The sequence below is a fragment of the Mobula birostris genome, chromosome 16 (genome assembly GCF_030028105.1).
Source record: "Mobula birostris isolate sMobBir1 chromosome 16, sMobBir1.hap1, whole genome shotgun sequence".
Lineage (NCBI taxonomy): Eukaryota > Metazoa > Chordata > Chondrichthyes > Myliobatiformes > Myliobatidae > Mobula > Mobula birostris.
Genome location: NC_092385.1, coordinates 70,566,349 through 70,589,831, shown reverse-complemented (window position 1 = coordinate 70,589,831; position 23,483 = coordinate 70,566,349). Strand labels below are relative to the sequence as shown.

General features: G+C 38.2%; 1 protein-coding gene across 2 annotated transcripts in view; it reads right to left on the bottom strand.

Annotated features, from left to right (window-relative positions):
* Positions 1-21,368, bottom strand: part of LOC140211213 (RNA-binding protein 5-like) — a 43,566-nt gene extending 22,198 nt beyond the window's left edge. Inside the window, exons 1-10 of one of the 2 annotated variants that reach the window (XM_072280822.1) lie at positions 21,261-21,368; positions 17,038-17,114; positions 16,353-16,536; positions 8,726-8,878; positions 7,618-7,690; positions 6,797-6,870; positions 2,977-3,063; positions 2,590-2,650; positions 1,539-1,604; positions 1,042-1,202 (exon numbers count right to left, since the gene is read on the bottom strand). In XM_072280822.1, coding sequence (XP_072136923.1) covers positions 1,042-1,202; positions 1,539-1,604; positions 2,590-2,650; positions 2,977-3,063; positions 6,797-6,870; positions 7,618-7,690; positions 8,726-8,878; positions 16,353-16,536; positions 17,038-17,054 — 876 coding nt within the window. In that variant the 5' untranslated portion in view covers positions 17,055-17,114; positions 21,261-21,368. The remainder of the gene's footprint in view (positions 1-1,041; positions 1,203-1,538; positions 1,605-2,589; positions 2,651-2,976; positions 3,064-6,796; positions 6,871-7,617; positions 7,691-8,725; positions 8,879-16,352; positions 16,537-17,037; positions 17,115-21,260) is intronic. The other variant, XM_072280823.1, reaches the window with a different exon arrangement.
* Between the last annotated feature and the right edge of the window lie 2,115 nt (positions 21,369-23,483).

The window sequence follows — 23,483 nt, the reverse complement described above, 5'->3', positions numbered from 1 at the left end:
CCTTAGCTCATTTGTTAGCCATGGTGGCCTGGCCTTGCCATTTGAGAACTTCTTCTGTGGGACATAGTTATCCTGAGCCTTGTGAACTATTTCCAGAAACTTCAGCTACCTCTGTTTTGCCATCATCCCTGCTAGTATCCCCCTCCAGTCCACCTGGGTAAGCTGCTCTCTCGTGCCTCCGCAATTCCTTTTATTCCATTGCGACATGTGACTTGTGCTTCTCCCTCTCAAACTGCAGAATGAATTCAATCATATTATGATCACTGACTCCTAAAGGTTCCTTTATGTTAAGCTAATAAAATTTGGGCTATACACAACACCCAATCTAAGACAGCCTTTTCACTAGAAGGCTCAAGCACAAGGCATTCAACAAATTCCCTCTCTTGTGATCCAACACCAAGCTGCATATCACTTTGCATACTGAAGTCCCCCATTACAATTGTGACATTACCCTTATTACATGTCCTTTCCAGCTCCCTTTGCAATCTCAACCCCACAGCTTGGCTATCTGGACACCTATATATGATTCCCTTACAGTTTCTTAACTTCACCCACAAAGATTTGACATTGTCTGACCCTACGTCACCTCTTTCTAAAGATGTAATTCCATCTCTTACCAACCAAGTTCAGGAAACATTATGAACTGTGATTATTGCATGAAAATTACACATTCACTGGAAAGAAAAAAGCTTCTTCAGTTCCTGCTGTGCAAATGCCCAAAGCTGTTATTTAATATTAGAGACAGTTTGTAAATTTGCAACTGGTAAGCAAAATGGAAAATTGAGTAGTGTAATTATTATATTACCTGACATTAGCATTAATTTCTCCATTTAAATACTCAGTTAAATAATAATACAGAAAAATGTCTTCAAAGATATTACGTCACTTTGTCCCAAACATTATCAATTATGTTTTGATAGTTTTCTTTGAGCCTATCTCCCGATTAGTGTAAAATTATACCAGGTTTAAAATGACCAAAAAAAATTCAGTACTAGATGTTGTTTATAACAAACATAACAATAAGTACTGACTAAAACTCACCACAATAGAAGCTAGCTGCACAAATGCAAAGCCCCTGTTTAATTGGGTCTGCTTGTCCTTAATCAGCCGGATATTGGAGAGAGCCAATGTAGCATATGGTGATAGAGCACTTAAGATGGACTCCACGGAGGTGTGGGAACCGATATTTCTTAAGATGACAGCTGTTTCAAAGGAAATGATGGTTTATATAAATCTTATGGACATTTACACAACATAAAAAAAACAATTTCCAAAAAGACAATTTATCATGATGTTACTCAAGATTGTAAAACTTCCATTAATTGAGGGAAACAGATAGACTAGACTTTTCTCCCTCTAACTGGCTCTCAGTAATTCCAGCATATCACCTTATCTCTTAACAATGTTACAGGAAAACTATTCTAAAAGCAAATTGCAAATTTTAAACTTCAGCATTTATCATAAAACTAATTGTTGTGCCTTATGGAAATATTCTTTAACAAACCACAGACAGTGGACAGAAAACTACTTTAACTTACTATCACTGTAGTAATCAGGTGTCTGTTGAACTTCCAGAGATGCAGGCTGCTGATCCTGTTCAGACTCTGTGCAAAAGAAAAAAAAGGTATTTTACATTATTTAAAATTTGCACATAAATTTGTGAACTCAGTGTCAATCAATTATACCAGTGGGGTAAACTCTACATGGGCCAAATGCAACCTCTCAGGTAATCATTTTTTTTAACTACTACAAAAAAGGAAATCTTCACATTGGAAATACGTTTGGATATAGCTGTCATTCATGTAAAGTAAGGTAAAGTCAACACTAATTGGACCAATATGTTCTTTGTCTACACTTCTTATGAATTGTCTAGGAAAAGGTCAGAATACCAAAAATGAACAAATACAAGGAATGGGAGAAAGGAGACAGTGGAGACATTAACTTCAAGATAATCGAAGTGCAGATGGGATACCACTAGAGATTGTGTGTCAAAGGCAGAAGACTTGACAAATCAAAAACACAAGAGATCCTGCAGATGCTGGAAATCCAAAGTTACACAAATACTGGAGGAACTCAGCATCTATAGAAAGTAGATGTTTCAGGCCAAGACCCTGAATGTGCTTCCAGAAATAACCTAAAGGGAAAAATCAACAACACAGAAGGCATGGGAGTCAGAAGCTTTGTTGTTGCTAAGTCGAGCATATGACTAAAAATTAGGTGTGCAAAGGATTTACAAATATTATATTAAAACACAAGTTTTGAGTCCGACTCTTTGTGACCTCATGGGCCCCTGCACACCAAGCCTTCTTGTTGAAAACTTCCTATCTGAGATCCCCCAAGATCATACGCATTGTCTAAGTAATATTATCCATCCATTATTTTTGAAGCTGAGTCACAGCAAATTTCACTTCAAATATGAAATCAGAGGGATATTAACAGCATGTGAGAAAACTGGTTAATAACTGGAGATTCAGCCTTGTGCCATAACAAACGCATATTTGGACCACTCCAAAAAGCACCATCTCTTTAAATGAAATAAAATTAGAGCTTAACAACAGTGAAGAGGTCAACCTATAGTATTATCCTTACCTGACTTTGAAGCACCACACTTGAAACATTTTTCTCGCCTCTTGAAGTTATAAATGCCACACTGCAATTGAGTTTATAAAACGTAGTCAGTAAAATAAGAGAAGTTTATCTTAGTCAACATCTTATTATGATACTAAGTTGTCAAAGTACATAGTCTTTCACACTTTCCATTTACAATTATTTACTGGGGTTAAAAGAAAAGTTAAATAACAGTAGAAAGAACTTGACAATAATGATGGGTTTTATATAAAAAATATATGAAAAATAATTAAGACATAACTTGTAGATCTAATGATATATTCCAAATAAACACATTTTCAAATGTTGTTCATAAAATTCCCCACCACACTAAACCTTTTACACCCTTGTAGTGTGAATTCAGAATACCTTGCCACAAAGCCAATCTTCATAAGCCTTTGGACGTGGATTACTGTAATGCATGGTGACATACTTGTCCTGTATAGTCAGTTGTTTCTGTAAAAAATAAATCATCATTTAGTATTATTTCAAGACAAAATATCAATTATTCCCATGGCAGTGCACACGAGTAGGAAGGGAGCATATTCTCCCGAATTAGTGCATGAAAGTATGCATATTCATTTATAACGCATTGGGAACAGGGATATCAGGGGACTAGGTTACCTACGCTTAGTCCATCCTAGTCTTCAGTAAGATGGAAGCAGGCCAAGCCACAAATGGTCCAATAAGTAGTAGTCTTGAGTAAGACACACCCTAATGCGTTAATGCTTGCAGAGAAAAAATTTAAGGCTTCAAGATTGCAGAGATTTCTTTTAAGAAATGGTTTAGCAATAGGAAAATCCTCTTTCTCCATTTTTAGAATGTACTGATTTTAACTGAACCTGCTATTAGATCTGGTATCAGTAATGGATATAGAATTTTCTAACTTATGAAGTTGAACAAAGTCAGGAGGCATTATATGATGGAGATGGATTTCACTCAAATCTGCAACTAGTTTTTCTGGTCCAGATATTTCTTCCTTTATATTAGCAAGTTTTTTGTATTTATAAATCATGCACCCCCATGTTTTTGGAAATTTATCTGTACTTTGAAGCTTATATATGGACTACAATAAAAATGGTATTTGCATGTTTTGTTCTTGGCAGTAAAACGGAAGGAAAACAAGCCCTAGATTTAGTAAAAGTTTGTTGCCTTTACTGAAAAGCTGATGTCACTGAACAGAAACACCACGAGCATATGACTAAAAATTAGATGTGCAAAGGATTTACAAATTTTATATCAAAACACAAGTTTTGAAATGTGAACTTAAGAGTATATAACATTGCATTTTCAGAATATGTCCTAGTTATTTTTGATCAGAGTCAGGAACAGCAAGTACTCTCAACAATTCTTAAAACTGGACTATCATAAGATAATGCATGTCAGGAACCTAGTGGATAAGATGTTTCTCCACAAGCCAACATACCATAGCAACTGAAAAGTCAACAATAAATGAGCTAATTAAATTTAATACCATCAAAAATCCTGTGCTATCCAATTTCCACTTAAACTTGTACACCTCTCTGTACTTTCAAAATCAGTGTCTGCAAAGCTCTTTAACAGTTTTGGTTAGTTGAACAACGTAACGTCACCTGAAAACAAGTCTTAATTTCTGAAACATTTCAAAGTGTCAAGACAACAGCAAATTTCACGAATCAGATTATAAAATTCAAGTATAAACAACTGATTTTTTAAAAATTCAGATCTATTATTTATCTCTGCCTCAAATGGCACCAATGAAACACTAATTTTATAAGAAACCTAAAAACTTTTTCAAATTATATACATGTAGAGCAAACACCCTCATCAATCCATCCTTGGATTTCAATTAGGTCAGGAAATACCAACAAAAACTAAAATATTTGCAAGTTTGAGAGGCAAACACACATGGGGTAAACACGTTATCTTTTCACCTTCGATAAATGTTTCCTCACTGCAGATCTCAATCCTGAACAAAATAACTTCATTGGCTAAATTTAGTTAAACAAAATGAAGTTTTCTAAAACAGTAAATGTCACTTTCAAGCTTTGAATTTTTAATGATTATTCAGGATGATATTTAATTCTCCGTTACTGTAGATGGCATAAGTTCCAGTGCAAGACAAAGTGCTTGCCGTCAATTCTTTACATAGCAGCCGCAAAATATGAATTAAAAGGCAGAAAGTAATCATTTGTGGCAAATTCAAGCTGAGCAAAGTGGATATAAGAATATTCTTGCAATCAGAGGGTGGGTGTCCACAAACACCATCCTCTTACGTTTCCTCAAAAATCCTTCGAAAGCCAATTCAGGGACATCTTCTTAATCATACTACAGGAAGGGAAGATTTTGGGGCTGCAAATGCAGGTCTGCATTCCACCAAGACTGCATGTTATTCTCTGAAAACCGACTAATCTTAGTCAACTACCAACATCCCTTCTGATAAACCCAACGTCAACAGACTTGTCCCACAAGCATAAGAGCACTTGAACAGCATGAATAACAGTTACCTAAATTCCGACAACAAATTAAAACCCAACAATGGAATACAGCAGTACATCACCACCTGAAGTGTCACCGAAACAGACAACAGGCTACCTATAGACAAAGTTTTACAATGCACAGTTCATCACCTTTGCAGTGCTCCACAATAGTGCACCTGGAAGACACAAGGCGGTGACAAAGCGAAATCCAAAACCTAAAGTGCCAATTTTAAATTTCTAACAATGTTCCCTTTTTTGTCATTTCAAACAACTCTAAATTATGAGAAATCTACTGTTGCAAATGCACATCCATTTAGTGCCAGATTCAAAGAGGTAAAATGTACTTGATTATTAATGCTATTTGGAGACACTCATTCAAAAAGATAGCCTTATCTTAAAGCCAATACATAAATGTGAAAGGATAGCTCTAAAATAAGGACTACACATCCAACCAAGACAAAGGACAACCTCAGACAACAAATAAGATGTATTAATTTCTCACACACACACAATGAGGACTGATTTTAAAGTAGGTAAGTGAGGCCAGAGAGTGAATCACTCAGTTGCCCCCAGCAGTGGTACAACGTGCACATCAAATAAAACAAAACTGAGAAAGTCGTCAGGTAATTTCAGGTTTACCAACAAAGCTTGTTCCTGACACTCTGATGCTCACTGTAATTTTCTTGGTAATTGTACTGTTTAGGCTGTTCACTTGCATCTGAAAAGCAACTTGTATTTTAATAAAAAAACCTTTGACACATTTATTCTGCATAAAGCACAAATACATAGAACTGATAACAAGCACAAAATGTAGTAACTTAGAAATGAACAATCACTTTAGGTTTTAAAATAATTACTAAAGGGCTTAAGCTTCTATTGCCCATTACCAGGAAACTTTACCAATTTTGTTAGAAAATGTAATGGTATGTTAGTGATACTGACATTGAGATGAGAATTTGATTTTCCCTGTTTGGTCCTTAAAAGTCCATGGGCAAAAGTACACTTACACCTCACTATCCAGCAAATGACACCAGACATCTTGGATCAAGTCATTTGATTTCCTGGCTCCTTGGTAGGGAATTTATGAATTTAAAATTATTGCTACTCTCACAAGAATCATACTTCTTTTACAATGCTCAACCCTCACTATACAGCAAAAAGTAATTGTTTATTTACATTGCTGGATTTAAGAAATCATAACATGAATAAGCCAATGGGCCCCACCGCAACTTCCAAGATTAAACAGAATTATGACTCAGCATATCATCTGAGACATTTTCCAAAAGTAACCCCAATAAAATCCAAACATCTTCGTCATTAAAAAATTAATCTGTTCTCTGTTCACCCAAGAATATCACACTATATTAAGACATTATGCTTATTAAGAAAATGCCTTATTAAACTGAATTTTAAAATCCTCGAAGTGAATAAATAAGTTTTCTATCAACTGAAGGGAAATACATTTAAATTTAATTACTACTCTATTCCCTTAACTTCTTTGATGCTCTTTGCCATTTGAAACATTGCAATAGCTGCTGTTTCTATTTATAAACGGGTTGTACTTGTTATCAATCCTTAGCATTTAGTATTTTATACAGAAGTCTCCAAAAAAAAAATCATATGTTTTGGGGAAAGCAGTTGTGTCTCTTTACATCAGTTTTCAATACAGACAATTTGATCCTTCTTATTTTTTTCTCTCTCCAAGAAATCTAGACTTGTGATGAAGCAACCTGATTGGCTTCCATCCATCTTGTTGCGTCCTGCAAGTGATTAAACTCCACGAAGGCGAAACCACGGCTTTGACCTAGAGACAGCATTCAGATATAGACGGGATTGTGTTAGTCAATGGGTTTTAAAGCAGCCATTCTCAGATGAATCTCTCATGTCACCCTTCTGCTTCAAAGCGTCTCCATTTACAATTTTGTGAAGCAGTGACCGTGTGACCTTACTTTGTCCTTTTCTTTGCCATGACAAGGAACTGAACAGTGCAAAATGCCTAGAAGTAACAATACCTCTATAAAAATAACAAAAGTTGCAACAAAAGGGATTTTTCATACAGACTGCGACAAATTGGAAACAGATTTAATTTTCAGTACCCACCTGCAACCCTGTTTACAATATTTTATTTTTATAAATTACATAACACCACCACTCTTGTGCATAACACATGAAGAAAATGCAGTGGAAGTTTGTTAAAATGTTAAAGGAAAAGAAAAAATAACAAATAAATTTTGAAATTATGTTTTGGCAAATGCAACTTTGCTTCCATCAGCTTTGAACTGATGAGACTATATTTTAATTCTGGGCTTTTATGTTTAATCCATGACACTGAATATGGAAAAAAAAATACAGTGTCTGCTACTATCACTGCAGAGTCGAGGAGTTACATTTTGCTTTCAATTATATTAACAATCCTACTTTTCACATTCCTCAGCCATGGCAAATTCCTGTGTTCTAATTCTGACTGTTCAGCTAGTGGGTAAACCAAGTGCATGTTCTTTGTTTCAGGGGAAGCAGGATGGACACCTGGTGCAGGAAACACAAATCTCACCTGACATTTTGCTCCTCATTAGTCGCACATCTCTTGGCTGAACTCCATCATAAGGTTCTAAAGCAGCCCGGATCTAGACAAAAAAATTATGATTACAATTCTAAGTTGAATCCTAGTTACCAATTCAAATTGCACTTCTTCAAAACATAACAGTGTGGAACTGCGACTGTACAGGGAATGGAAGACACGGGAAGTGATGGCACCCCAACACACTGTACCAAATGCAACAGAAAACGCAATGGGTTCTAGGGATCAATAAAAAATGCATTACGCAGTTCAAGACAAATAAATAACCAAATCTGTGACAAAAAATGTTTCTGTAAAGCAGCTTGAAACTCCAATTAGTCTTACTTTGTTCCATAATGCTCAGAAAATGTCAGGAAAATAAAATATCAGACTGCAATAAAGCTATCACCCCAATTCTCTTTCACACACCACTCCCCATTTATAACCAGATGCAAAATACTTTCCAGTATTGATAAAACTACAACCATCTAATGTATATCATCACCTCACTAAATATCTTCCAGTATACAGTAACAAATACAAAGTATGCCATAAACCCTTTAGACCAAAGAATTCCGAATATAAATTTACGATGTTTAATACTCAAGAAATATGATCTGAAGAGCTTCATGAAGAAAATGAACAATACAGAATTAATCTTAACTAGCTAACGAAGCTGCACAATTGGTAGATAATCTGGGAAAGAATTTTTTTTACGATGAACAGAAGTACAATAAGGGAAAATAAAGTAGAGGTCTCTTTATTGACACTGATTGTTGAAAAGACTTGCTGTGTGGATTTCAGGACATTCAGATTGGCCTACACTCAAAATTCAGTATCTGGCACTAATTACAAAGCTGTTTTCTGTTTCTGTGTACAATATAGACAATGCAGCCTGTTAAAAGAATTTCTAATGTACTTTTGATTTGAACAAATTAGTTGTAAAAAAAAACTCAAAGCATTCACAACTTAAAACTTTGCAAATCCCATGCTTTTATCTACTTACCAAACTCCCTTTTAAAAAAATTCCTGCTCCTTTTTTTTAAGGCAAGAATCATAATCACAGCCACAACACAAGCATTAAGAGAATAAAAAGACTTACATCATCCTCTGTTATAGACAATGGAAGTCCTCGTAACATAATAGTTTTACTTTCTCTCTCATTATTTAGGTCATTCCGATCAGTATCCCTGTAGTCGCCATCAGAATGGTAACCACCATCAGATCTGTCACTACTTCTTCTTTCCTGATATCTCTAAGGGAAAAATTCATACTAGTTACTTGATAGCTCAAAAACCAAAGAAACCTTAAAAGTATGAAACATGGGCTACAAAACTGACGAAAATGTTCCATGGAGGAGAATCGGTTTTCAGGTTTGAACAGTTGACCCTGCTAAGCAAATCGTAACTTCCAAATAAAGAAAAAAATGGATTATTATCCTTCAACCTAGTTAAGCACTTAATGGGAGAGAAATTTCACATCCCTTTGACCCTAAAGGTTATAACAGTGCATGATCACTGAAGACAACATTTAAATTCAATAGGAAAAAGCAGACACAAGCCACTTGCTCACTTCGTTGGCAAATTAATATTCTAGGCAAACCGTCAGGTGACTGAGTTTAATGGTAAATGTAAGCTGAAAGCAAGACAGTATGTTTAAGACAAAATAGGATGACCCACACTGAAACAATGGATAAATATGTATAAGCACCACAAAGTAAATAAATCGTCAAGCCTAGATGGTGCGCCCCAGGCTGTTAAAAGCAGCAAGTGTACAAACAGCAAAGGCTCTGGTTATTAAATTTCAAGAGTGGCAAATTGCTACACAGTATTATTATGAAGAACTAGATATAACAAGTACAGAGCTAAACAATGATGGCAAATCACTAGAAGATAAAGGAACAAATAATTCAGCATTTAGAAAACATAGGTCATTGTATCACAATAACATGAAATTTTTCATGGGATAGCTTTACCTGATTTGTTGAATGCTTTCAGTATTGTTTCTGACAGCAACAGCATTCCCAAATGTATTTTAAGATTATTTGCCCTAACCCATACTGGGTGCCAGATCAACAATTTTACAATGCAGAGGAAGCGGAACTGACTTGGATATGTTGCCATATGGACAGGAAAAGGACAGCTGCCAAGAATAGAATCTGGAGTGGATAATGGTAATGTCAAGTGTCCTTGAGCAAGGCACTTAACCACACACTGCTCTAGTGTCTGTGCAAGGAGTGGTGCCCCACAGACTTCCAATCTGCACCTTGTAAGGCATGAAAATGCCCGACGCAGGCCTCTCATGGTCTGAGTCGACGATCTCCCCCCCACCCCCCCACCAGTGGATAATGGTAATGGCAAGTAACTACAATGTTACTTGCCACATATTAGCCCCTGGCTTAATAACATCCAGGCATGCTATATGCAGGTGTTGATCACTAAAGGTGTAGCCTGAGATCATGCTGCTCATTTTTAAAAAATTTTATCATACTTTCCCAATGCTATTCTAGACCAAAGGAAAACAAGCTCACACAGCTCTAGAGCTCAGCACTTCGTTCCATGTTTATTCTATTAAGGCTACAAGAAGATTGGAACAGAATGCTCCTGATGAAACTGAAACAGGCACTGACAACTGACTACTGGCAAGTTCAATGGAATTTGGTACTATTGTCAACAATACCTTCCATTATTTTGCCAATGATTCAGGGGAAACTAAAAGCTAATCTTTAAAACCTGTACCTTCCCCCTCAGATGGTAGTAACAAAAAAAAGTTCTTAAATGATGGTTTCCGCCTTCCTGAGGCATAACCTTTTGAAGATGCCCTCAATGGTAAGAAGGACTGTGCCATGATGTAGTCTATAATCCCCCACAGTTCGTGCATTGCAGCTTTCAGACCAGATGGTGACACAACCTGTCAGAATACTCTCCACTGTATAGAAATTTGAGATTCTTTGGTGATATGCCAAATTGCCTCAAACTCCTAATGCAATAGAGCACCCTCCTTTGTGATTACGTCAATGTGTAGCCCCAATATAGATCCTACAAGATGTTGATAACCAGGAACTTGAAGTTGCTCACCTTTTCCACCGCTGACCCCTCCATGAAGAATGGCATGTATTCTCCTGAACTTCCACTTGTTGAATTTCACAATCCAATCCCCTGATTTTCCTGACATTGACTTATGACAACCATCATAGAACCATAGAAACTACAGCACAGAAACAGGCCCCTTGGCCCTTCTTGGCTGTGCCGAACCATTTTCTGCCTAGTCCCACTGACCTGCACACCGACCATATCCCTCCATACACCTCCCATCCATGTATCTGTCCAATTTATTCTTAAATGTTAAAAAAGAACCCGCATTTACCACCTCGTCTGGCAGCTCATTCCATACTCCCACCACTCTCTGTGTGAAGAAGCCCCCCTTAATGTTCCCTTTAAACTTTTCCCCCCTCACCCTTAACCCATGTCCTCTGGTTTTTTTCTCCCCTTGCCTCAGTGGAAAAAGCCTGCTTGCATTCACTCTATCTATACCCATCATAATTTTATATACCTCTATCAAATCTCCCCTCATTCTTCTACGCTCCAGGGAATAAAGTCCTAACCTATTCAACCTTTCTCTGTAACTGAGTTTCTCAAGTCCTGGCAACATCCTTGTAAACCTTCTCTGCACTCTTTCAACCTTATTTATATCCTTCCTGTAATTTGGTGACCAAAACTGAACACAATACTCCAGATTCCGCCTCACCAATGCCTTGTACAACCTCATCATAACATTCCAGCTCGTATACTCAATACTTTGATTAATAAAGGCCAATGTACCAAAAGCCCTCTTTACGACCCTATCTACCTGTGACGACACTTTTAGGGAATTTTGTATCTGTATTCCCAGATCCCTCTGTTCCACTGCACTCCTCAGTGCCTTACCATTAACCCTGTATGTTCTACGTTGGTTTGTCCTTCCAATGTGCAATACCTTACACTTGTCAGTATTAAACTCCATCTGCCATTTTTCAGCCCATTTTTCCAGCTGGTCCAAGTCCCTCTGCAGGCTCTGAAAACCTTCCTCACTGTCTACTACACCTCCAATCTTTGTATCATCAGCAAACTTGCTGATCCAATTTACATTATCATCCAGATCATTGATATAGATGACAAATAACAATGGACCCAGCACTGATCCCTGTGGCACACCACTAGTCACAGGCCTCCAGTCAGAGAAGCAATTCTCTACCACCACTCTCTGGCTTCTTCCATCAAGCCAATGTCTCATCCAATTTACCACCTCTCCATGTATACCTAGCGACTGAATTTTCCTAACTAACCTCCCATGCAGGACCTTGTCAAAGGCCTTACTGAAGTCCATGTAAACAATATCCACTGCCTTCCCTTCATCCACTTTCCTGGTAACCTCCTCGAAAAACTCCCAACAGATTGGTCAAACATGACCTACCACGCACAAAGCCATGTTCACTCTCCCTAATAAGCCCCTGTCTATCCAAATGCTTGTAGATTCTGTCTCTTAGTACTCCCTCCAATAACTTACCTACTACTGACGTTAAACTCACCGGCCTATAATTTCCCGGATTACTTTTCGATCCTTTTTTAAACAACGGAACAACATGAGCCACTCTCCAATCCTCCGGCACTTCACCCGTAGACAGCAACATTTTAAATATTTCTGCCAGGGCCCCCGCAATTTCAACACTAGTCTCCTTCGAGGTCCGAGGGAACACTCTGTCAGGTCCCGGGGATTTATCCACTAATTTTCCTCAAGACAGCAAGCACCTCCTCCTTTTCAATCTGTACAGTTTCCATGGTCTCACTACTTGATTCCCTCAATTCCATAGATTTCATGCCAGCTTCCTTAGTAAATACAGACGCAAAAAACCTATTTAAGATCTCCCCCATTTCCTTTGGTTCCGCACAAAGCCGACCACTCTGATCTTCAAGAGGACCAATTTTATCCCTTACAATCCTTTTGCTCTTAATATACTTGTAAAAGCTCTTTGGATTATCCTTCACTTTGACTGCCAAGGCAACCTCATGTCTTCTTTTTGCCCTCCTGATTTCTTTCTTAAGTACTTTCTTGCACTTCTTATACTCCTCAAGCACCTGATTTACCCCCTGTTTCCTATACATTTCATACAACTCCCTCTTCTTCTTTATCAGAGTTGCAATATCCCTTGAGAACCAAGGTTCCTTATTCCTATTCAATTTGTCTTTAATCCTGACAGGAACATACAAACTCTGTACTCTCAAAATTTCCCCTTTGAAGGCTTCCCACCTACCAATCACATCTTTGCCAGAGAACAACCTGTCCCAATCCACGCTTTTTAGATCCTTTCTCATTTCTTCAAATTTGGCCTTCTTCCAGTTCAGAACCTCAACCCTAGGACCAGATCTACCCTTGTCCATGATCAAATTGAAACTAATGGTGTTATGATCACTGGAACCAAAGTGCTCCCCTACACAGACTTCTGTCACTTGCCCTAATTTGTTTCCTAACAGGAGATCCAATATTGCATCCCCTCTAGTTGGTCCCTCTATATACTGATTTAGAAAACTTTCCTGTACACACTTTACAAACTCTAAACCATCTAGACCCCTAACAGTATGGGAGTCCCAGTCAATGTATGGAAAATTAAAATCCCCTACCACCACAACTTTATGTTTCCTGCAGTTGCCTGCTACCTCTCTGCAGATTTGCTCTTCCAAGTCTCGTTGACTATTGGGTGGTCTGTAATACAATCCCACTAATGTGACCATACCTTTCCTGTTTCTCAGCTCCACCCATAGGACTCAGTAGACAAGCCCTCTAATCTGTCCTGCCTGAGCACTGCTGTAATATTTTCCCTAACAAGCAATGCTACTCCCCCACCTTTCATTCCTCTGCCTCGATCACATCTGAAACATCGGAACCCTGGAATATTAAGCTGCCAGTCCTGCCCCTCCTGCAGCCAAGTTTCACTAATTGCTACAACATCATAATTCCACGTGTCAATCCACGCCCTCAACTCATCCGCCTTCCCCGCAATACTCCTAGCATTGAAATATATACACCTCAGAAGATTTTTTACCACCACTCACAACCTTCCTATCAGCGGATTTGCTTAAACTTTTAACATCATTTATTTTCACCCCAGCCACACTGTCAGCTCTGGCACTCTGGTTCCCATCCCCCTGCAAATCTAGTTTAAAGCCTCTCCAATAGCACTAACAAACCCCCCTGAAAGGATATTGGTCCCCCTGTGGTTCAAGTGTAACCCGTCTCTCTTGTACAGGTCCCACCTGCCCCAGAAGAGGTCCCAATGATCCTGAAATCTGAAACCCTGCCCCCTACACCAGTTCCTCAGCCACTTGTTCCTCCTCCAGAGCATCCTATTCCTACCCTCACTGGCACCTAGCACAGGTAGCAATCCTGAGATTACCACCCTTGAGGTCCTGCTTTTCAACTTCCTACCAAGCTCTCTATACTCACTGTCCAGGACCTCTTCACTCTTCCTTGCTATGTCATTGGTACCGATGTGCACCATGACATCTGGCTGGTCACCCTCCCACTTCAGAATGTCATGCAATCGATCAGAGACATCCTTGACCCTGGCACCTGGGAGGCAACAAACCATCCTGGATTCTCTGTCACGACCACAGAACCTTCTACCTGCACCTCTAACTATCGAGTCCCCTATCACTACCACTCTCCTCTTTTTCCCTCCTCCCTTCTGCACTGCAGAGCCAGACTCAGTGCCAGAGATCCGGCTACTGCAGCTAGTCCCAGGTAAGTCATCCCCCCCCAACAGTATCTAATGCGGTATACTTGTTGTTGAGGGGAATAGCCACAGGGGAACCCTGCTCTGCCTGCCCTTTCCTCTTCCCTCGCCTGACAGTGACCCAATTTCCTGTCCTCTGCTCCTTTGGCGTAACTACCTCCCTGTAGCTACGATCTATAATCTCCTCATTCTCCCGAATGATCCGCAGGTCATCCAGCTCCTGCTCCAGTTCCCTAACGCGGTTTGTCAGGAGCTGCAGCTGGATGCACTTCCTGCAGGTGTCTTTGTCAGGGACACAGGAGGGCTCCCTGACTTCCCACATCCTGCAAGAGGAGCATTCCAACATCCTGCCTGGCATTCTCTCTACGCTAGACAATCTGAACAAAAAACTTACCGGAACCTACCTTGGCCTCTGCTTGTTCTCGCCGAAGCCTGTTTGAGCCAAAGCCACCCCACTCTGACTCAGTCCACTCCGACGACGGCCGCTGTATATGGTGGTCTGCTTTTTAAACCTTGGCGAGCTACGTCACGCGCCTGTGCAGTGCAGACCCTTCTCCCCGAGCAGTTTTTTAAAACTCACTCCTGTACATCACCTCATTGTATATGCAATTGTGCCAACAACAGCAATGTCACTGGCAAATTTATAAATGGCATTTGAGCTGTCCCTAGCTACCCAGTCATGTGTAAAGTAGAACAGAGGGCTAAGCCTACACAGTTAGGTGTGCTGGTGTCAACTGTCAGCAAGGAGATGTTACACACTGACTGTGGTCTCCAGATAAGGAAGTTAAGGATCCAGTTGTAGAGGTAGGTACACAGGCCCAGGTTTTGAAGGTTGTTGACTGACGTAATTGATAAACAACACTCTAGCATATGATTTGCTGTTGTCTAGGTGTGCCAAAGCTAAGTGGAGAGCTAGTGAGATTGTGTCTCTTGTAGACCAGTTGTGCTAGCAAGCAAAATTGCAAGCAGTCAGATCCTTGCCCAGGTAAGGAATTAATTCTACCCATGATCAAACTCTCAAAGCATATCTTCAAAGCAGATGTGAGTGCTACCGGGCGAAAGCCGTTGAAACAGTCTACCCTGTACTTGGTATGATTGCTGCCCTTTTGAAACAAGTGGGAACCTCCGTCTACAGTAGAGGTTCCCAATCTGGAGTCCATGGCATCAAAAACACAAACAACCCGGTGGTCTACAACAATTAGAGGTAGAAGATGTCCACAAATATTCTTTTCAATTAGTCAGCATAGATTTGCTGATGATACATCCATTGTTGGTAGAATCTCAGATGGTGACAAGAGTATATAATAGAGTTTCTGTTTTTTTGCATGATTTTTAATCTATTCAATATACAGATACTGTAATTGATCACTTATTTATTTTTTGTCTTCTATATTATGTATTGCATTGAACTGCACATGCCAGTGATAATAAAACTGATTCTGATTTTCTATATCCTTCAGGACCTAACATTAATCTGATCTCTTATCAGCTAGATGCTCTGCTCATTTGAGGGAAAGAGGCCAATATTGGCAGGAATGGGCCCTGCTTTAAAAACATTACGTACATGAAAATCAAAAGAAAATATGTGGCGTGTCATCAGCTAAATCAGAACACTTAGTTTGCTACCCAATTATATTATTTTATTGACAGTACTTTCACAAAACATCCAGAAAAAAACTAGATGTTTAATTAATTCAAATCATCATGTTTCAAAATCAACCACATTTTATCAGAAGATATTTATTTATATTTCTGATTTTTGGCATTAGCAACAATTAACCTTGAGTTCACCAGTGCATTACATGATTCATTAATAAGGCATGGCTCAAAATGTTAAGTTTTCAAAAATCAAAAATACATCTGATGAATTTCAAAAGCACCACCAAGTCATTGATTTGACGATGGCTAACATCATCTTCAATATAGCTTGAAAATCAAAATCCACTAAAGTTATACTTACACCAATTTCAGAATTCTCTGAAGTCCAGTAGTCTTGATGTCGTCGTCTACGATCATCCCTGGAACTTCGGTGATCATAGTCCTGATCAGTGCCTCTTGAGCTCCGTTCTCTCCGATCCCTCAGATCAACTCTATCTTTAATCTGATCGGAACCATATCTGCCATTCCGTTCTGTTCTGCTTACTCTGCAAAAATAGAAAACACATTTGTGCATGATGAACCATTGCTAACTATGTTCTGATAACAGAAGAAATAGTAACAATGAAGCAATGGTACAATGTCTTTCATAAAAAGAACGAGTGAGTTATACACATAGGCCAACTAAATTAACTGAAGACAGTGTAACTCATCTGAGCTAAACAAACCCAAGACGTTCCAAGGCTTATTTTCTACCTCTCGATTTATTTAATCCCAAACTGACAGAATGGATGTTTAGAGGGCTCAGTTTAGACAGCAAAGTGGTTGAGATGACATTTGTGAAACAGAAAGAAACCTGAAAATCACCGTAGTTCATCATGCTTATGCTCTTTTGGGAAAATAACAATTCCATGTAGTTACATAAAAGTCACACGGGTAGAATTCTGTAAATCCATGGAGATGTTCTTTGAATACTCTTAATAAACATTAGAATATTCAATACTACTGCAATGTTCTATTTGTCACAAAAAGTACAAAATCTGACTCACCTTCTATTAGAACCCATGCTTCAAAAGGATTCACTTGTGAAGAAAATTTCAAAATGCTGACCTTTTATTTATAGCACCTGGTAAAAACAGACCAAGCATAAAAATATTGTGTTACAATAGAAACCATACTTTGATAACCACCTTCCTTCCCTTCTCTAATAATTTGAAAAGTTGTGCTTTTTTAATATCCCTAGGAAGTTTCTTTCTATTCTGATTTCATAGGTAAAACTATCCATATAGTTCTTTTACTAATCTATTTTAAAATTCCATCCATTTGGAAAAATCTATTCTAATTCATGCCAGTGTGCAAACTCCAACTTTTAATTTTATTCTTTTTTTTTTGGCAATTAGAACTCTTAGTCTATTTGGAATATAATTTTTTTAATCTAATTTTCTTGAGTTTGCACAAATATCCTTCCATTTTAAATTACCTTGGATATCCCATAATTCCATCAGCCAATTAAAATTGGCCTAGAATTAGAGGAAGGAATCTCATTCATGCAGCATTGCTCTTATTTTAATAGTGTAATCTATTCCAAGCTTCCAAGTTCAAAAAACAGTTTTATAAATTGAAAACAACTAGCTCAAAGCTTGTAGTGCTACATAATAACTTGGAAGCCAAATATGACCTTCATAACTACACACTAGACATTCCTGAAACAATTTTCTGTACAACTTAAATTTATTCCCCTCCAAAGTGGCAGTTTGATATACTCAGCCGCACAAAAAATGATCAAAAGGATTTGATTATGCCAGATTCTTCTGTGGTATTATACAAGCCAAAAGGAATTTTTTCCTCTAACTTTGAAATAGGTGTATATTATTTTGTCTGCATAGACAGTTCATTTAGGGATACAACCTCATAAAAAAAATCATTAAAATATGGAACCTTGCCACCACAACTGCTGTTGACCACAGGCATTACTCCCTTACCCCCCAGGATAAAACTATTACAGAAAGCCTGAGTTTAGGAAAAGAGGAGATAAATGCACAAGGAATACTGAGAAAAAAATCAAACTGTTAGCAAGGTTTTATTTCAGGTTAAGTATGATCAGCTGACACCGATAATCCTACACTCAAGAAACTTGTTTCCGTAAGACAAAGAACTAGCATTAAAGAACTTGCATTTATAAAGTGCTTACATCTCAGGATAATCTAAAATCCTTCATTTTTGGTAATAATTTTAAAAAATGCATGTGATAAATTCAGTCCTAGAAACAATAAGATGATTACTTTAATCAGTATAGGGATAAACACTGATATGGGCAACTGATGAATTCTTACATTTTGCCGTAAGTCTTTTGTAATATTTCAATCTCACCAAAAAGTAGACAAAAAGCACCCAATTTAGCACTTAATTTGTAAGAGAGGAACACTGATAAAAACTTTCTGACTGAGAAGCAGGAGTTCTAAAAGAGATATCAAGAAATAATATTCCTCAAAACATTATATAATGTAGGAAAATTCAGCTCCATTCAACTATTAAAGTTCAAAATAAATTTATTATCAAAGTACATATATCACCATGTACAACCCTGAGATTCATTTGCTTGCAGGCATATTAATAAATGACCACACCAACAGTGCAGACAACTAGTGTGCAAAAGACAATAAAAGATACAAATATAACAAAAAAATGTTAAAATACGTAATAAATATTAAGAACATGAGGCAAAAAGTCCTAGAAAGTGAGTCCATAGGTTGGAGGAACAGTACAGTGATGGGGCAATTGAAGTTATCTACTCTGGTTAAAGAGTGGTCAGAGGTCACTGTAATGCTTCTAATTGATCAACATTAATACTAAAAGAACTGTTAAAAGACAAAACTGTATAAAAAATACTCAAATCTTGCTAATATAGCTGTAAATAAGAGACTGGTTTGTGAACATAAAAAAAATTAATATTCAGCTATGCAATCTGTTACAAATCCTTAGACCACACAAGTTGGACAAGAATCAGGTTGGCCCTAGACTACAATACCTATGATAGGTTCCACCAGGAAAGAGCCCAATTTAAAACAATGAATTCCTTTCCATTCCTCAAGTAAGAAACTATATTAAGAGTTTCTGTATTTATATTTTGCAAACTTGTGCATAAATTCAAATCATTCCACAGCCTTATTGTAACATTATCTTCTTACACAGTGACTCAAGATCAAAAGGATTCATTCATGCAACAGCTTAAATATCTTAATAGTCATAGTCATACTTTATTGATCCCAGGGGTTAAATAATTGCACTCATCTAAGTGTTTTTCCTGCAACTGCCAAATCACTGCAAAATCTACCATCCTCTAACCCTTCAAAAAATTTAAAGCCCAGGTAAAAGCACATTATTTGGTGTAAGATTTCATTTAATCTAATCCTCTAGAGGATGGATACAACTTGCTGCATCTGTGTTTAAAAAAACAGTTGCTCACTTCAGAGAGCTATGAAACATTGAATATACATTTTAATTGCCTAACAAATGTTTTAAAGTGAATATAAATCTGAAACTGATACAGCATTGCTATATCAAGCACACAAAGATCAAGCAAATGCCACTGGACTGTGCCTAAACTGGTAGGGTTATCAATAAGAAGTCCACAAAAGAACTCAAGGCTGATGCTCCAAAAAAAAAGTACAGCACTAGAGAAGTTCTACAAAGAATAGCCAACTCTGGTATGGAGATACCACAAAGAAAAGAACTGTCCAATGCAGGTTTCCCAGCACCCAGCCCGCTACCACCACAGAATCAGCTCAATCCTCTCAGTTCCTGTAAAAGCACTGCACAGGAATGGAAAAAACTAAATTGTTGTACACAGCCAGCTCCATCATGGGCACGAACCTCCCCAGCATCCAGGACATCTTCAAAAGATGATGCCTCAGCAGGCATCATTAAGGATCCCCCATCGGAACATGCCCTCTTCTCATTGCTACCATCAAGGAGGTGGCACAGGAGCCTGAGCTTCTTCACCTTCATCAACCAATTTCTGAATGGGCAATGAACCCATGAACACAACCTCGCCATTTGTCCTCTGTTTTTGCATTACTTAATTTTATATATTTATTGTAATTTATAGTTTTATTATGTATTGCAATATACTGCTGCAACAAAATTCACAACATATGCCAGTGATATTAAACCTGTTTCTAAGAAATTGTTTGATGCTCCAGATTCCAACATCTGTCTCCCTCTCATAAGGGAAAGTTTTAAAGAAATTATTAGAAATAATTCAGTAGTCAGTGTCATACTGGATATCCATCAACTAACATTTCCTCCAAGAAAATTCAACAAAAAAGTAGTGATTACTACCCAGACCATCACGGGCAAGGCCTACCCCATTTCTGAGCACAACTACACAGAGCACCATCGCAGAAAAGCAGCATCCATCAGCAAGGACCCTACCACCCAGGCTATGCTCTCTTCTTGCTGCTGCCATCAGGAAGGTACAGGAGCCTCAGGATCCACACCACCAGGTTCAAGAACAGTTATTCCCTCAACCATCAGGCTCTTGAACCAGTGGTGATAAATTCACTCAACTTCACTCACCCCATCACTGAACTGTTCCCACAACCTATGGACTCACTTTGAAGGGCTCTTCATCTCAAACTCTCGATATTTATCGCTTATTTTTTTCCCATTTGTATTTTCTCAGTTTGTTGTCTTTTGCAAACTGGTTGTCCACCCTGTTGGGTGCAGTCTTTTATTGATTCTATTACGGTAATTGGATTTACTGAGTATGCCCGCAAGAAAATGAATCTCAGGTTTATATATGGTGACGAATATTTACTTTGATCATTAATTTACTTTGTAAATGGTCCCCGGGCGTGGTTCTTTGAGGTATTTTACTATGTATAAATTATATCTTATTACACCAGTGACTATACCTCAAAAAGTACTTTATTGGAACGCGGAAAGCTTCGAAGTGCCCCCGTGAAATAAATAAACAAACAATAAATATCGAGAACAGGGGTATGAAGAGCCCATAGTTTGTGGCCGACTAACTTGTTTACTTAAAGGCGATCAGAAAGGGACTATAAGGGGAAATTGCCGCAATAAGGCGAGCCTCCAAGTATAAATATGTCGACTTGAAGGACGACAGCTGTAGCCGATGCCCACCCTCCTCCGGCTGCTGCTCTAATCTATCGCCCAACTCCCGACCCACTGGAAATAACACTAAATCCTTACCCACTCCCCTTTCTCCGTCAGTCGGATACTGGACCAGTTGCAATGGCGCACTTACCTTACCGTTAGGTGGGCAGATACCCTGCTGTCCGGCCCGTGTCTCTCCAACTGTCAGCAGCCTGCCGCCATTACAGATAGCGCGTACACACATACACAAGATGGCGCCGACTTCAACTGTACCCAGGGGGCAGCGCGCCGTCGTTTCCGATTGGCTGAAAGTACATTTTCTCCGTTTGCATGCTGGGTTTTTCTTTTTTTCCCCAGTTCAGTGCAAACATGGTGCTCAGGTTACACAGTGCTATTGTGGTAAAATCTCACCTAAAAGACGTCTTCACAGCATGAAAGTTGCTACATTTTAACCTTTGCCTTTGAATATTACGGTAAATATCACACAGAAGCTCAAAAATCCAAGCTGGGGTATTCCAAAATTTAGATTGATAATTATGTGAGGATATTTTACAATACAAAAGATGTTGTTTATTTGCACGTGTACAGACTTTACATTTCAGACTTACTATCCATATTCTTGCTTTTCATTTACCTGTATTGTAATAAACGATAGAATGAGTCACTGAGGAGTTATGAGAAAAAGACATTTCTAAATTTCCTATACAATCAAACATGTTTTCCCTTTTCTAAAATAATTTTATGATTACTAACTAATTCAGGGAAAAAGAAGAATCTTAATGGGCTGTAACCATGCAAGAATCTGGGAGAAATTCACTGGGCAGGAAGATTTTTTCCCAGTATTCTTTATTGCTTAAAGAATTCCTTAAAGCAAAAACAAAGTTTGAGAGATAGTGAATAGGATTACTACTGGATTAGATGAATGGAGAGCAGGGGAGACAAATATAAGATTTTGGCTAATGGAAATATGGGAATGTGAGGAAATATAGCTAATAGCTACCCCTGCTTGTATTTCTGAAATGGTGGTGAGTGGCTCTGGAGCGCCACAAGAAACTGTCCTGTTTGTGTTTCTGTTCACAATGCACACCTCAGACTTTCAGTACAAATCTGAATCTTGTCATTTGCAGAAATTTTCTAATGACTCTGGTGATTGGGTGTATCAGAATTGGGCGGGAGTCAGAGTAGAGAGGAGTAGTGGACAAGTTTGTGGAGTGGTTCACCTGCTCTTGAATGTGGCCAAAACCAGAGAGATGGTGATTGATTTTAGGAGGAAGAGGACTGTGACAAGTCCTGTGTACATTCTGGGAGAAGAAGAAGTGGTGGTGGAGGAGTACAAATACTTCAACATCAGACTTGACTGGAAAACCAACTCCAAGACTGTTTACAAGGGGATGAGCAGACTCAATTTTTAAAGGAAGCTGAGATCCTTCAATGTGTGCAGCAAAATGTTGGGAGATCTTCTACCAGCCTGTTGTAGCGAATGCAGTCTTCTTTGTGGCTTTATGTTGGGGGAGCAGCATCAGCGCTGGTGATACAAAAAGACCAAATAAACTCATCGAAAAGGCTGGATCTGTCTTTGGCTGCAACCTGGACTCTTTTGATTCAGTGGAGACTAGTAAACAAACTGTCCATCCTTTCCATGACCTACTGAATAAGCAGCAGAGCAGCCTTTCGAACAGGCTATTCACTTCTGTTGTCACAAGGATTGCTGCAGAAAATCTTTCCAGAAAGTGCAATAAGCATATACAACAGTTCATCTCTGTGTGACAGGAGAACACACATCATTGTACAATTGCCTCTGTTTTATTATTTTGTACATTATTGTAAATTATTGTGTATATTATTCTGTACTTTATTATTAGTTAATAATATATTTATTATTATGGCTAAGTGCATTCTTAAATGTTGCTGCTGTAGTGAAACAATTTCCTGCTTGGGATCAATAAAGTAATTATTATTATTATTATTATTATAAGTCTCCTGTTTTGAACTTAAAATACTCTATTCTACAAATCTATCATTCCCTACATAAGGAGACAAACACTTTACAATGATATCAGAATCAGGCTTATTATCACTGGTATGCGATGTGAAAATCGTTAACCTAGCAGCAGCAGTACAATGCAATACATAATATAGAAGGAAAAGAAATGGTATTTCAGGTATGGCCTCATCAAACATGTTTATTTTTATACTCCAACCTCCTGTAATATAACAAGCAAACTAATCATTCATACAAAAAGATGAATGGATTTCTATGCAATGAAACCATAGCCTTTCAGTAATATTTCAGAAGTTGTGATTCTTACAAATAAAAATCCTCTGCTATTCCACTTATATTCTAACTTTTCTTGCCTACTGACATAATATGTAA